The sequence below is a fragment of the Urocitellus parryii genome, chromosome 7 (assembly GCF_045843805.1).
Source record: "Urocitellus parryii isolate mUroPar1 chromosome 7, mUroPar1.hap1, whole genome shotgun sequence".
Lineage (NCBI taxonomy): Eukaryota > Metazoa > Chordata > Mammalia > Rodentia > Sciuridae > Urocitellus > Urocitellus parryii.
In genome coordinates this window covers 141,000,930-141,015,441 of record NC_135537.1, presented here as the reverse complement: position 1 = coordinate 141,015,441, position 14,512 = coordinate 141,000,930, and the positions used below count along the sequence as shown (strand labels likewise).

At 53.4% G+C, this 14,512-nt stretch overlaps 1 protein-coding gene across 6 annotated transcripts in view; it reads right to left on the bottom strand.

Annotated features, from left to right (window-relative positions):
- Myo18a (myosin XVIIIA) overlaps positions 1-14,512 on the bottom strand; it is a 98,354-nt gene that overhangs the window by 21,139 nt on the left and 62,703 nt on the right. For all 6 annotated transcript variants that reach the window (XM_077800977.1, XM_077800974.1, XM_077800978.1 and 3 more), the window contains 11 exons: positions 14,245-14,431; positions 13,681-13,924; positions 11,108-11,217; positions 7,596-7,661; positions 4,303-4,431; positions 3,460-3,603; positions 2,856-2,945; positions 2,604-2,723; positions 2,298-2,409; positions 1,802-1,929; positions 1,353-1,507 (listed from right to left, as the gene is read on the bottom strand). In XM_077800977.1, the coding sequence (XP_077657103.1) occupies positions 1,353-1,507; positions 1,802-1,929; positions 2,298-2,409; positions 2,604-2,723; positions 2,856-2,945; positions 3,460-3,603; positions 4,303-4,431; positions 7,596-7,661; positions 11,108-11,217; positions 13,681-13,924; positions 14,245-14,431 (1,485 nt within the window). The remainder of the gene's footprint in view (positions 1-1,352; positions 1,508-1,801; positions 1,930-2,297; positions 2,410-2,603; positions 2,724-2,855; positions 2,946-3,459; positions 3,604-4,302; positions 4,432-7,595; positions 7,662-11,107; positions 11,218-13,680; positions 13,925-14,244; positions 14,432-14,512) is intronic.

Genomic DNA, 14,512 nt, shown 5'->3' with positions numbered 1-14,512 from the left:
GGAATGGACGTCCTGCCTCATCCTACTCACATCTCACAATTCAACTCAGCCTCTGTGCACTTGGCTGCTGGCTCCTGACCCTGACACTGGGCATCTGCCTTTGGCCAGGGCCACTTGCCCCAGCAGTACCTAGGTCACCACCAGGACACTCCACACTGGGTTGGAGGCCAGCATTCCCGCCAGGCCCAGCTGGCAGCGTGCTTCCACAGGCACACAGTCGGGGGCCTCCTTCTCCACTCCTCACTTCTCAGCCTTCCATTTCCCGCCCAGTGACTCTAAATAAGGAGCAAATTGCTGAAATCCCTCTTAACACCTTCTCTGAATAGCTAATCAGGTTCCTGTGGAAATTGAACACCTCCCCCCAATAAAAAAAGAAAACTCCGGGCAGCTGAAACCTAATAAGTTGCCCAGCAGGGAGTGTGGTGACATGGTAACTAGGCCAAGCTGGCACTGTCATTAGGGTGCTCAGGAGGGGGGTCCAGCAAGGGTGCCAGTCTTTGGATAAAAGGGCAGAGTAGGGGTAAAGATAAGAATGGGGGACATGGATCATGTGCTGGGAGGGACAGAAAATCTTCCTACTTCCCCTCACTCTCCTCAGAGTGACAGCCAGTAGGGAAGGCGGCAGGGAGTCCGGGAGGCTCAGGGTGACCCTGGTAGTTGGGAGCTGGGAGGGCTCCACACTGCCCCCTCACTCCCGGGACAGGGGGTGTGTCTGCCCTTCACAAAGGCAACTGATGCCTCTGCCAGAAGCCCTTCAGCAGAGGGGAAATGGGCACTGTTCCCGCTCCCTAGGGCACCCTGCTGTTCCCAGGGTGTGTGGGCTCCTCGGTGCTGCTAATAAAGGCGTCCCATTCCCATCCCCAGCCAGGGAAATTAATTTAGATTGGATTTTCTCCTGTGAGGGCTGCCCCCCTCCTTTGTGTCATTACCATAATGAGATGGAAGTGGCACGGTAGTTTAACGACATTCGTCAGGAGAGTGTGTTTGTGTAGCTGAGGCAAATGAGAGCAACGCAGACAGAGCCGGGTAGGGGCAAGGGGCAGGGACAGGGATGAGGTGGTTCTGCATGGGGGCCTGGTTAATGCCAGTCCTCACTAGGCATGGGACAGGGTGACAGGAGCACACCGGGAGGAGCATATCTGAGCAGAGGCCTACGCAGGCCTTCAGTGTGGGGATCTGATCCAAGATATCACTGGAGGCAGGAGTGAGTCCCCATTCACATGCCAGGACCAATGACCATGCAGGCAAGGTTCCTGGTCAAATTCAGGTCCTTTCCTCCCTGAGAGGATGAGGGAACCCTATCTGTAGTCACTCTAGAAGGCTCTCTGAGCCCAGGGCAGGGGGCCACCCACCTCCTCTGCTTCTTCTCCAGCTCATGGTTGCGGACTTGCTGGCCCTCCAGGTGCAGCTTGGTGTCCTGCAGCTCAGCTGTTAGTCGCTGGCACTTCTTCTTAAGTTGCTGCAGAGCCCGCTGGCTTTCATCACTGTCTGCCTGTAGGTCCCCAAGCTAGAGGATGAGATGAGGTACAAGGTCAGCAGCCACTGAAAGACCCATAAGTACTGGTGAAGAGAGGTGAGGGAGATAGGTGGAAAAGAGGAAGATCCCAGGATGAGGGATGAGGTGCGGGAAACTAAGATGCCCCAACAGTAGCTTGCTCTTGGTTGTCCCTGCAGGACAGGCCAACATGCCGACCCTATTCCTCCTGAGGCCTGCCTGCCTCGAGCCGCTCACTGGGCTGACACGTGGAGCTGAGGCCCCAGCCCTCTCAAGCACGGACTCCTGCTCCCTGGCCAGCCTCACCCGCCTCTCCAGCTGCCTCTTGCTCTGCTGCTCCACCTCCAGTTTGTCTTCTAACTCCTGCTGGAGCCGCTTCTTGGTGAAGTCCACTTCCCTCACAGCTCGCTCATACTTTAGCCGCCACTCGCCCCCTGTGGGGTGGGGGGTAGACAAGGGAGGACAGAAGTGCTGAGAATCCCCAAGAAGGGGCAGAGGGGAAGGAGGGGCAGGAAGGACCCATGGGCACTAAAAGGGAGAAGACTAGAGGAGGGTGCTGTGGTGACATGCACTGTCCCCTTCCTAAGGACTGCCAAGATGATGGCCCTCAGACACTGCCATTATCATGGTTGTTAATCTCTGTACTTATCAGCACCTCTATTTTCTCATCTACTTATTTCAGTCCTATAATAGCCCTCTGAGGGGAGACAGGCCGACTGGACAAGGAGCACAACTGCCCAGGGGTGGGTATCTGGGTGGGTATCTCTCAGGCCACTGCTCTGCTCCTCTGTGTCAGACCCACCTGCATCATCGTCATCCACTTCCCCGTTGATCTCAGCTGCCCGGATGAGCCGGGCCTCCATCACCTCCATCTCCATCACTTCCATTTGCTTCTTCAGTGCATCATACTGGGTCTGCAGGAGAGGGGATTATGAGGTGTACATCCTGACCCTCCCCTAGACCCACTCACACCCTGACCCCCAACAGACCACACGCTTACCCAGGGCAGACGGGGATCTGAGCCAGTGGAGAAGATGCCAACTGGCCTTGAGGGAGCAGACTGTTGCAGTCACTAGCCTTCAGGGCTCACCCTGGCCCTGGCCCTTACCTGCAGCTCCTTCATTTCCTTCTCAGCTCGGAGCCTCTCCGCTGTCTCCGCGTCCAGCAGCTGGGAGGCGGACTCTCCCGTGTTACGTTCATCTGTCAGCTCCGATGTCAGCTCTGAGATCTGGGGTTGGGGGAGGGGGGGTCACTACCCAGGTGAAAAACCTGCCTCACTCAGCCAGAACTGCAGGGGAACTTCTGAAGGTCGGGGCGCCCTAGATGGTGGGCCGCTTCTCTGGTGCCAGCAGTCACTCACCCGGGTCTCCAGCCGGTCACTGCTGAGCCGCAGCTCGTTTCGCTCCTTTTCCACCTTCTCAAGCTTGCTCCGCAGCTGTTGGATCTCCTCCTAGGGTGAAGCAAGGAGGACAAAGTGGGGCACTCTGAGGGGCTGGGGCCCTGGGTCTGTATACCTGTGTCAAATAAAGCTGATGAAGCTCAGGTCTGACTAGGACATGGGGAAGGCATGTTCCCAAAGGAAGAGCTGTGGCTCCTGTCCCTAGACCCTTCCCTATAATCTGAGGATGCCAAGATTCCATCCCAAAAGGCTACCCAGTGGGGGCTGGGGTTGTGGCTCAGCAGTAGAGTGCTTGCCTAGCACATGCGGGGCCCTGGGTTCGATCCTCAGCACCACATATAAAGCAATAAAATAAAGGTATTGTGTCCAACTAAAAAATAAATATTAAAAAAAAATGGCTCCCCGGGGGCCCTAGCACAATCCCAGAGGGAACCTGCTTGATGGGCATAGTTTAAGAATACTGGACACCAGCTCACGGGACATAGAAACATCTTGGAGCCCAAGACAAACCCTTTCACAAGTGGGTTCTTTGCAGTGACCCAGCCGTGCCCAGGTGGTTGCTTACGTCTTTGTTACGAATCTGCTCCTCTGATAGCTGTACTTCGATGAGGGGTCGTACGGTGGTAAAGAGCTTCCACCAGGGCCAGTCCTTCACCCCTTTGTTCTTCTTGATGTTCTTTTGCACACAGCGAATGGCCAGGTCCTGGATCTGCAGTTGAGGTGGGGATGGCTCTCAGTCCCCTGGCCAAGCCAGGTCAAGGAATTTACCTACCACCAACACAGCCCCTGGGCCTGCTCCTCTGGCCCCCTGACCCAGAGTCAGACCTTATCCATCCCCACCTTGCCCCCTGCCTCCCTCCATCTCTCAGAGAGTGGGCAGCCTGGGAGCACCATACTGGGCACTAACCACTCCACTGTCATTAGGAATAATTTCATCTGCTTTATTTGCTGCCTGATTATTTCTAGCACCCTGGCCTAGCTGTGCTATAAAACCTAATCTTGCTGAAACACAAGAGGCGGCAGTGCTGGCTGTTTTATGGACTTGCTAATAAGAAAAGGAGTCGCTGACACAGCTCCTTAATCTTCATGGAGCAGCCCGTGATCCAGAGCCCACCTTTGCCTGGGCCCTACTTCCCACCCCCCCTCTACTGAGCCCTCCAACCAGGATGCATGGTCCTGCTGCTGGGCATACCAGTGTGCTTCCCACCCTGGCCCAGGGCATGGTGCCCTTGGGAGAGGGGGTCATGTTGAGCTTGAGACCCATGGGAGATCCCAAGTAGCCATGGTGCCTCTTCCTCAGATGAAAACCCATAAGCCCAAGATTTCCTGTCCTACGTGTTTCCTGCATTCCCACCTCCCCCAGAACTCAGCTGTGCCCATGTAGGGTGGGGTATCCACAGAGAAGCACCTTTCTCTTCTTGAAGTGCTGGCGGGCGAGGTAGCCCCTGCAGGCCGCCTGGAACAGGGTTAGGTGTCTACTGGTTTGCTCATCCCGCTGCTCCTCCAGTCGCGCCAATGTGCCTGCCCGGAAGAACACCTGTGGGGGAAAAGCAGCCAGGTAAACACCTGAGACTGGTCAGGACGGCCCAGGGAAGGAAAGGGAGGCAAGGTGAGGAGCTGGAGGGATAAGTAGCTGGCACAGGGAGCCGGCAGGTCAGGAAGTGTGGCCCCTGGTTTGGGAAGAGCCTGAAAATCCACTTTATCCAAGAGAGGAGGGGAGGAGCAAGAAGGAGCAGGAAGCAGCAAGGGGAGGGTGAGTGGGGAAGGGCCAGGCTGGGATGGGGAGGATTTGAACCCGGAGGAGGAGCCAGGTAGGAAATCAAAGACAGATGAAAGGCAGGGAAGCCAAAGGGAAGACACCTGGGGCAAGGAGGGAAATGAGGCCATCACGGGTCAGACAGGGAGGAGACACCTGTCAGCCACATAGGTGGCTGTCAATGCCCCCTATGCCAGACCTTACTATTGATCTTAACCACTGGCTCCAGGTGCCTGGGACCAGGTGAAGAGGATGGTGAAGTGTGGGTGTGGGATGGTCCAGGAAGCAGCGTATGAGGAAGAAGGGGGATGGGGCGGTGGGAAGCTCCTGTCCTTCTGGCCCTGCTGCTCAGTTTCATTCCAGAGGTGTCCTCTCATGTACCAAGGCTCCACCCCCCCACACACCCAGGTTTCATCTTCTCATGAAGAAGCCAGTGAGGTGGGCGGGAGTTGGCTCTGTCAAGGGACTCGTCATACAGGTTTGGGGGCTGGAGGACAGAGAGTAAGGAACCAGCTGGACGCCCCCACACCCAGCCTTTCGGCTCACTCCTTGCTGCTCTGAGCTGGGGCTAGGTAAAATTTCCCTACAAAGAGAAACGGGGAGGGGGATTGGTCAGGTGAAGAGAGACTCCGGTGCCCTTGAGAGGGCAAAGAGAAACACCTGGTATGTGTGGACCTACACCTGGCTCAGAACACGGAAGACTCCCTTTTGTAGGGGCAGAGAAGATAGGAATACCACAGGAAACCCAAGTTATGAAAATGTACTCAGAACCATAGGGATGAATCCCAAGACCCTCTTTGGGAAAGAAATGGGAAGAGGGCCTAAACTTTCTGCTGAGGAAGCTTTGCCTCTGGCAGCTCCACAGAAGCCTCATCCCAGAGTCTGGTCTTGGAAAAAGCCAGCTCAGGCCTTTGTGACACTTCCCCCAATCTCACAAGGGAGGGCTAAGTGAAGTCTCCTATGGGTATCGAGCTCAACATGATCCTAAATTTCCCATAATGTGTGAGCCTGAAATTCCAATGAGAGGGTACGGAAGGAATATCCAGTTCCCCCCGGAGGTGGGCAAACATGTTTGGTTAGCACACACAGCCATCTCTATGCCAGGGCAAGAGGGAGATGCCAGCACAGGGGACAGAGAATGACCCAGAAACATAATGAGCAGAGAAGGAATGGTCCTGAGCTAGAGCAGTGAGCTTCAAATCTCTTTTGGACATTCCTGGGGCTGAGAGTCCCTCTGAGTGTTAGGTGAAAGCTCACGGCCATTCACACAAATCTTACAATGTCAGGAGGCTTTCAGGCTCCCCAAGTCCTTGTCTGAAACCTCAGGACCCTCTGGGCTCATGTGAAGACCCCTCGTCTGAAGACTGATGACCACACAGGGAGTTGTCCCCTATCAGTTGATACAACCCACAGCCTATAAGACTGGAGCCTTCTCACCCAACCAGATGTGAGCCAACACTCAACCTTGCCCCCAAGCTGTGCCCCCAAGACTGGGCCCTGGGGCTCCCCTGCCTTAGCTGGGCTTTAGGGAGGACTCAGAATGGAAGGTCTGAGACACCAACCAGAAGAATATCAGTCTGTACAGGCCCACTCCCGCCTGGGATATGCCTAGGAACCTGGAAACCTGTTTGGAGGGGTACCATCCGTCCCAGTGTCACCCAGCAGCTGTCCGGCTGGCTGAAATGGCTGTAGACTGTGGAAAATCCTGAGTGTGAGCTTACCTCTGAGACACCAAGCAGCCTAGGGCATGTCCTCAACTGCAGGCAGCCCCAGAGAGGAAGCCCAGCTGAAAGTCCCTGGGCCTAAGAAAAGCCTGGGAAGGGGGGTGACCAGAGAGAAGGAGGTGACAGAACAGAGACCAAAGGAGGTGACAGACAGAGACCAAAACCAGAAATGACAGCAAAAGAGGGTGGGACCACCAACAGACACAGGACAAAGAGAGAAACAAGAACAAACAGGATCAGAAAGTAAGAAACAGAGAGCATCAAGGATTGCTGAGGCCCAAAGGAAGACAGAAAGCCAAAGATGGCAGACGGGAAGCCACAAAGACACAAGGATGGAGGGGAAAGGGATTCCCAGTGAGGAAGGGTAGGAAAACCAAGACCCTGACTCAAAATGCAGAAAGGAAGGACTGAGAACAGAGGGGACAAATAACACACAGTACCTCCTTCCACCTTCCACTCCCCAAGAGGCCCTGGGGCCCAGAGTTCCTTCCCTCTCTGCTGACAGAAGGATGGGCCCAGAACTGGCTCCCCACTACCCTCCCTTCCACCTCAACCCTCAGAGCACATACACCAATGCTGCCTGTCCAAGTGTCCCTGTCTGGGGAGAGGAGCGTGCAGGGCTCTCTGCCTGTGGAAGGAGCACTGACCCTGTGGTGTGGAATGATAGCACACAGCACCCAGGACTGGGTGTGCCTGCCTTTTATCATCACATTCCATTCAGATGAGGAATCTGGCCTGTGGGCAGGTGGTAGCAGCACTGCTTCTCCATGTCCTGCTTGCTCTTCTCAACCCTGGCACCCCTAGAAGACTCTCTAATGGGGGCTCTGCCCTCTGGGGCACTCTCCCTACAGCCTTCCAGTCTCTCCTGGCTCAGTTCCTCTGAGTCCAGTCCTTCTGTCCCTCCACTCCCCACACAGGACTCAGGCCACCTTCCAACCCACCCCTCCTGACACCAGAGCGAGCCAGTTGTCCAGAGGGCAGAAAGTCAAGGTTGCTGCCCCTAGAATACCTCACCCCTGGCTCCTGGCCCTGAAGTGGGCACCTTGCAAGAAGCAGCAGCCTCTGAGTCTCTGTGTAGTTTGTGAGGCAGGACTCAGAAGGGTGCCGGGGAGATTTCTGAAGCCTGACTGAGGAGGAGGGAGAACAGGAGGAGAGGAGCAGCCACCGGACAAAGGCCACCAAGGAGGGAGGACCTGACTACCTTTCTGTAGAGCAACTCACCCGGCTCAGGCCCATGCAGCAGCTGCTCTTCTCCAGGTCCAAGGACTCCAGCAGCTCCTCCACCGCCTGAGAAGAGAGGCCTGGGTCAGGAGGCCAGTCGGTGCCTCCCCAGCTCCAGATTCAGTCCTCCCTTTCCTCCTCCCGGCAGTCCATTATTTATTCCTACAAGCCCTTCTGGTGGGCTTCTGCAGTGTCGGAGACTGTGTTTGACTCTGGGGATGCAGAGGTGACTACAAGAGGGACAAATTGTCTTTCTGGGGAGTGAGACAAGGGAAATATATAGAGAAGGAAGCATCGAAGTCCTGAAAAGCACCATGGAAGAGGCATTGTTTGGGCTGAGAATTTAGATACATGTAGAATTAGCTAGAGAAAAGAGGGGAGAGGGCAATTTAGGTAGTGCTACTAGCAGGAGCAAAGGCCTGGAGCAAAGGTGGCAGAATGCTCTGGGGAAGCTCCACACACCTCACAACACCTGGAGTGAAGGGGTGACCAAAGTGTGGAATCCATGGGAAAGGAGGCTAGAGCTTGCCTCAAAGGCAAGAGAGGAGGGAAATGCAGGAGATGCTAAGAAGAGGGAGCTCCCTAACATAAGAAGACAGGGGAGGAGGGCACAGAAGGAGGAGGAATCTAGGGCTACCGCTGGGGTTTCTGACTTATGTAATGAAACAGATAATGGGGTCACTCCCAAGGCAGGGAACACAGGGAAGAAGTGGGTTTGGGAGGAGAGAGAATGAGTTTGGTTTGAACATGCTGGGTTTGAGGTGTAAGAGGAACACAGGTAGAGAGGTTCAAAAGGCGGCTATGAATGGCTTGTCTGGAGCTCAGGAGAGAAGCCTGGGCTGAGGTATCGATCTGGGAGTCATCAATATATATGCGGTAATTGAAGTGATGGGTGTGAATGAGGCTGTCCAAGAAGAGGGAGTAGAATTGAAAACAGATACCGCCAAGAAGAGAGTATTGGAGAGAGAGAGACCTCACTGAGGGAGTGAGTAGAAGTGGAGCAGCTCTGCGGGGATGAGAACAGAGAGGGGGAAACTAGGAGTGGCCACGAAGAAGCGAGCAGAGATGGTTTCAAAAAGAAGAGAGCCATTAGCAAAGTCACTTGTTGCCAAGAATTTAAGTGACTGAAGGATTGACTCTGGCAACATGGAGGGAATGAGAAGATGAGAAAATCAGTCCTAGGGTACCAAGGAGTGGAGACCAGGCAGCTGTGGTAAAGAAATGGATGGTGGCTGGGATGAGGGCTCAGGAAAGGAGTTTATTGTTGTTGTTTTTAATTTTCTGGTACTGGGGATTGAACTCAGGGGTACTTAACCATTGAACCACATCCCCAGCCCTTTTTATTTTATTTTTTTAAATTTTGAGACAGGGTCTCACTAAGTTGTTTAGGACCTTGCTAAGTTGGTAAGGCTGGCTTTGAACTTGTGATCCTCCTGCCTGAGCGAGCCCCATCTCTGGGATTACAGACATGCGCTTCCACTCCTGGCAGAAGAAAGTATTGATGGTACAGGACAAGGGAGAGACAGAATGTAGGCCAGCCTGAGAGGCTTGACAGAGATTCCTTTCAGAGAACAAGTCTACAGAATGTTTCTTCATAGGGCGAGAAGAACTGAGAGAGACTGAAGCATGAGAGGAGTTAACATTGATGGAATGGTCCCTGGGGAAGAGATGGATTCCAAAGCACAGAGGAAGGAAAAAAGAGAAGGGGTACTCTCCCACCAACACAGAAGGGGGTGGGTGGGGGGAAGGAGGCAGAAGAGAAGTTTGAAGATGATAGGAGGAGAAGCTTGATTCTATTGGAGTTTGAAGGCAAGATTACAGGAGGGTTGGGGAGGGAATTTTGAGGAGAAAGATGAAGAATAGAATAGCAAGCAGGTAGGGATTTTGGGGTTAGGGCCAGATAAAGATGGGACAGATGGAAGACTTGCTGGGCCACCCTGAAGGCCCACCTAAGGCTGAAGACCATAAATCTGTAGGAATTCAAGTCTACATGGTTGTGTCATTTTCTCCCACAACCTTTGGGAGTTTAAAATGAAGAGTGTAGCTGCACAAAGGCTGGCCTTTGGGGGTGGGGGTTTGGCAGAGCAGGTACCATGGAAGGCTCAGGAGAGCTGGGGATGATAAAGGCTGAGTGACTGGCAAGTTGGACCATGGCTTCAAGGCTGAAAGGGAAAGGAAGAAAAATCAGAAAAGAATTGAGAGAATAGAGAGAATAGAGTGGGGTCCAGAAATGAGAGGTCTTGATGGCATCAAAGAGCAGTTGTCCCAAGAGGAAGAGAAGAATGAGAACCACAGGTAGGAGGTTATATTCAGAGAAGGCCATGCTAGAGTTTAAGATTTTGGAAGTGGAGCATTTCCAGGGATGGCAAGGTGCAGGGTGTAGCTATGAGTGGGAGACTGGAATGGGGGTCAAGGGCTGAGGGGGAAATGAAGGGAAGAGAGGGGGATGGGCATAGGAAAGAGAATAGAATGAATCAAACATAACTTCCCTACGTTCATATATGAATACACGGCCAGTGAAACTCCACATCATGTACAACCACAAGATGGGATACTAATTAGAATAACTTATACTCCATGTATGTACAATATGTCAAAATGCACTTTACTGTTATGTATATCTAAAAAGAGCAAATGAAAAAAATTTTTAAAGGGACAGTGAGAAGAGGGTATGAGATAGGTCACACCAAGGTCTCCTAGGACACTGGCAGGCCTAAGAATGGAGCAAAGGTTTTTGAGGGCTCTATGATTGTGGGTCTGTGACTCAGAGGTCAAGGGGAGGGGGCACTTGGGGAACATCTGGGCATCACTGTGGGGCATCCTTCCCATTCTGCAGGGAAGCCTCCTAAGGTTGCCCTCAGAATAGTGCTGGGTGACTGAGGCCAATACAGAGGGAAGGAGGGTTCCTCTGCTCAAGAATCCCTCTGGCTGCCTGAGGAGCTGCCCCTGGGGGTCAAGGTGACAGCCTTGAATGACAGAGACACCCCCTTCTGTAGTTATGAATTTTTCAATCTAGGTTGGCAAGAGGCCCAGCAGCCTCACACTAACCCAAGCACCAAGGAGGTCTTGCCATATCAACCTTGCTCTTAGGAAGAGCTGGCCCCAGTCTCAGACAGCTTCTTGATGCAGGGACCAGATCCATGAATGACAAAGCCGAGGGACCTACGTGTTATCATTAGGGCACCCAAAGCACCTAATCAGCCAACTGGGAGACCCTGGCCCTACTCACTCTTGGATAATTGCCTAGCTCACCAGAGAGCACACACCCCCAGCTTCAGCCTCCAGGGAGGGTAACTCCTCTCCAGTTACTACAGACATGCCCCACACTGCCTTCTCCACTACGCAGTGTCCCTGTCTTAACCCTTGCTGACCAAAACCAGGAGCCTGAGCAAAGGTAGACCCACTGTCTGTCTCCAGAGGAGGAAGGGCAGATGGGTCTGGGAAGGGCAGCTGTTTAGAGGGATCTGAGCGAGTGAGAGGGGTCTGCAGGTGGTCTGGGAACCTAGGCCTACCCTCTTCTCATCCACCACAATGTAGTTACGCCCGTGTTTCTTTGTCAGGTGTGGGGCCAGGACATCAAAGCGACGGCGGAACTCAGAAAACACCATGTGGTCAGGATAACCTGGAGAGAGAGAGAGGACATGGCCCACAGTAAGGTCTTTAACAACTTGCCTGCTCCCAGCATGGCCCAACAGTCACTGGTGCCAGGTGGGGAGTCACCTAAAGGGGGAGAAACTGCAGGGGTGGGGAACCTGCAGCTGAGGCAGGCCCAGAAAGGACAGTTGAAGGAGGGGAGGCCCAGAGGACCATCAGGGTTGCTCCACACCAGGACAGAAAGATTAAAAAAGGGTTAAAGTAAGGGGGATCAGGTGACACTAACCACCTGGAAGGACGGGTGAGGGGACCTGGGTAACTTCTAGGATGCTTTGCAGCCCTTCAAGTGTAAAACTCCATGATGATACAGAGACCAACGCCTTGAGGACTCACTCAATAAGAAAAACAACAGGACACCAGATTGTAACTGACCCAAGGGCTTGGAATCCTGGCCCTGCCTCTTACCAAAATGTGACCACCTCTCTGAGTCTTACTTTCTTTACCTTTTAATGGGGCCCTAGCACTTACACTGCACGGTAGTCATGGAGACTAAATGAGAAAATATGTAGAAAGCACAGCTTGATGGGATGCTCAGTAAAATATTCCTTTCCTTTCCTTTGTTCTGCTGAAGTAGGATGTCAAATAGGGCTCTGCTCCCTGTCCCCACCCTGACCTTGAGCCCTAGGCCAGGTGGCCAAAAACACTAGTAGATATTCTTTCCCTAAAGAATGTCTGGGCTTAGGGCTGGGGACGGCTCAAGCAGTAGCGCGTTCGCCTGGCATATGCATGTGGCCCGGGTTCGATCCTCAGCACCACATACAAAGATGTTGTGTCCACCGAAAACTAAAAAATAATTATTAAAAATTCTCTCTCTCAAAAAAAAAAAAAAAAAAAAGAATGTCTGGGCTTAGAGTCAAGGGAAGGGTGAGAGGCTTCTGGCTTAAAGCAAGGTCAGAACAGGGGCCAGCAGGAATGACCCCCTGTCACCTGGTCTCTCCAGAGCCCATAGTAGAGGATCAGGAGAGCTACTCCTACAGAATCATAGTATTTCAAACCAGAAAAGGGTCCTAGACCAAATTCACCTTATCTTTCAGGCAAGGAAACTGGCCTGAAAGATGGAGCAGTAGCTTGCCCAAGGTCATGGAGGCTCTAGCTGAAGCTGAGCTGGACTTCACACCTGGGTTCCTGTCGGCCAGCTGGGGCTTGCTGCACCAGGCAGGCCAGCTAGCTCTGGGAAACCCTCCAACTGGGAGATGAGGCTGATGCATGTGCCTGATAATTGAAACAGGAGGCGGGGGCCGCTGAGAGGCCAAGACAAAGTGAGCTATTGATTGTATCTGAATTGCAATTAAATTGATGGGCCGGGATAGCAGGTCTGGACGCTTGGCATCTTAATTAATCATCAGTGCTATCGATGGTGGCTGGGGGCCGGGGAATGGGGAATGGGGGGGGGCTTGCCGCTGCTGGCCTCATCGATCTGCTTGTTTGAGTAAAGCACATTGATTTTGGTTCAGAGCGGTAACAATCTGGTTTTGAAATAATAAACACCAACTCCATATCAAGACGTGGGGACAGATCAATGATTTATTTAGAGCAGGGCAGGGAGCCGGTTTCTTTGCTTTGGCTGCTAAGGAAAAGTGATGGTGCCCATAGGGATATCTCAAGGGGACCTGGCTGTGGGTGGACAAGATCCTGTCTGCTCTTCTAGCTAGGGAAAAAGCAGAAAGCTGGCTACTCCTAACTTCTTGAGCCAACAAAACCCTACTTGAGAGGCCTGACTGTGGAGTCAGCCTGCTTGGATGCAATCTGGTTCAGCCATCCATGAGCTGTGTGACCTCGGGCAAGCTACTTGGCTTCTCTAAGCTGCATTTTCATTTGGAGATGATGATAGTTCCTACCTCAAGAGGTTGTTGTGAATTAAAGTGTGGAAGAGTTGTGAATAGAAGCTGGTGTGCTATAAATGCGCTAAGGATGGTATACTACTGCTACTGCCCTCCCCTTCTCCCTTCTCTTGCTGGGTCCATAAAAAGGGTATGCCTGACATTTCTTGGGAATTTTAAGTACTTCAGAGAGATTTAGCACCTGGCGTCTCCCTGGACAGATGGCTTTGAAAGGGCACTGGGTCTACTGCTATAGGGAGAGCTGACTCTTCCACACTAGGGACTAGTCAAAGGAGGGAGATGTGGGAAAAAACAATGGAACATGGGGGGCAGGGAAGAAAGAGGATTAATGAATACTTAAATCTGGAAGGGAGAGGAGGAAGAGAGGAGTCACAGGCGGAAAGAAATAGAGAAAGGCACACTTTTGGGCTGAGAGAGGTGAGAACAGAGACTCAAGAAGAAGGCACAAGGGTAGGAAGGAGCGCAAGAAAGGAGACCTTGAGCCATTTTGAGAGGGAGGGGAGCAGCTCCTGGGTCCCATCTGGAAGGCAGGGCAGGATACGGCAATCTCCAGGAAAGGGAGCCCAGGATGGCACGAGAAGGTGCCTTACCTTGGCGGTACATGCGCATGGCATCAAGCAGTCGGGAGCCCCGAAGCTGGGCACGGAGTAGAGGCACATCAAGCTGCAGGAGCCCAGCTTCACAGGGGTCTCCTGGAGGCAGGTCCAGCTCGCTGCTGCTGCTGACGCGGCGGGAGGAGGCAGATCGGGGTTCCCCAGCCCAACCCTCCGCTACAGGCAGGAAGCAGTGAACAAAATGCATCTTGGACCTCTTGATGGTGTCAATGAGGGCATCCTGCCAAAAGGGAAGGAACCACCTTCAGTGGGCTCTGATGGCCCATGCTCAGGAGAGCAGGGACTGATGCCAGCTCCTGCACTGCTCACAGGATAGCAGGTGTCCCACTACCGGCTGGGACACACCAAGCCTGGACAACTCTGTCCTCCCCAGGTCTGGCTGACCACTCAGAGGCAGCAGGGCTGAAAGGTAAACCCCACCAGCAGTGATCAGGTAAGGTGGGATGCTGGGTGGGCACCTGACGGCCTGGGTGTGTCCAGAGTGCCCAAGCCTACCTGCCAGTGGTAAGGAAGGGACCCAGGGTCTGGCTGAATACTCACCACCTGCAGCTTAATCTGGATGCACAGCGACTTCTTCTTGACAGCTGCCATGCCTGTTGTAAAGGTCTTCCGCATGCTGGTGGCCCGGCGCAGCGCAAGCTGTGAGCCACCCTCCAGGCCGGCGATGGAGCCCGAGAGCACCGTGGCGCTGCCTGCCCGGCCCAGAAACAGGTTGCTGATGATCTTTCTGCCAGAGGCAGGAGGGTAAGGGAGAAAAAGGAGTCACATTCATGGGGTAGCAGTGGCCATTCCTCCTGCCAGGATACCA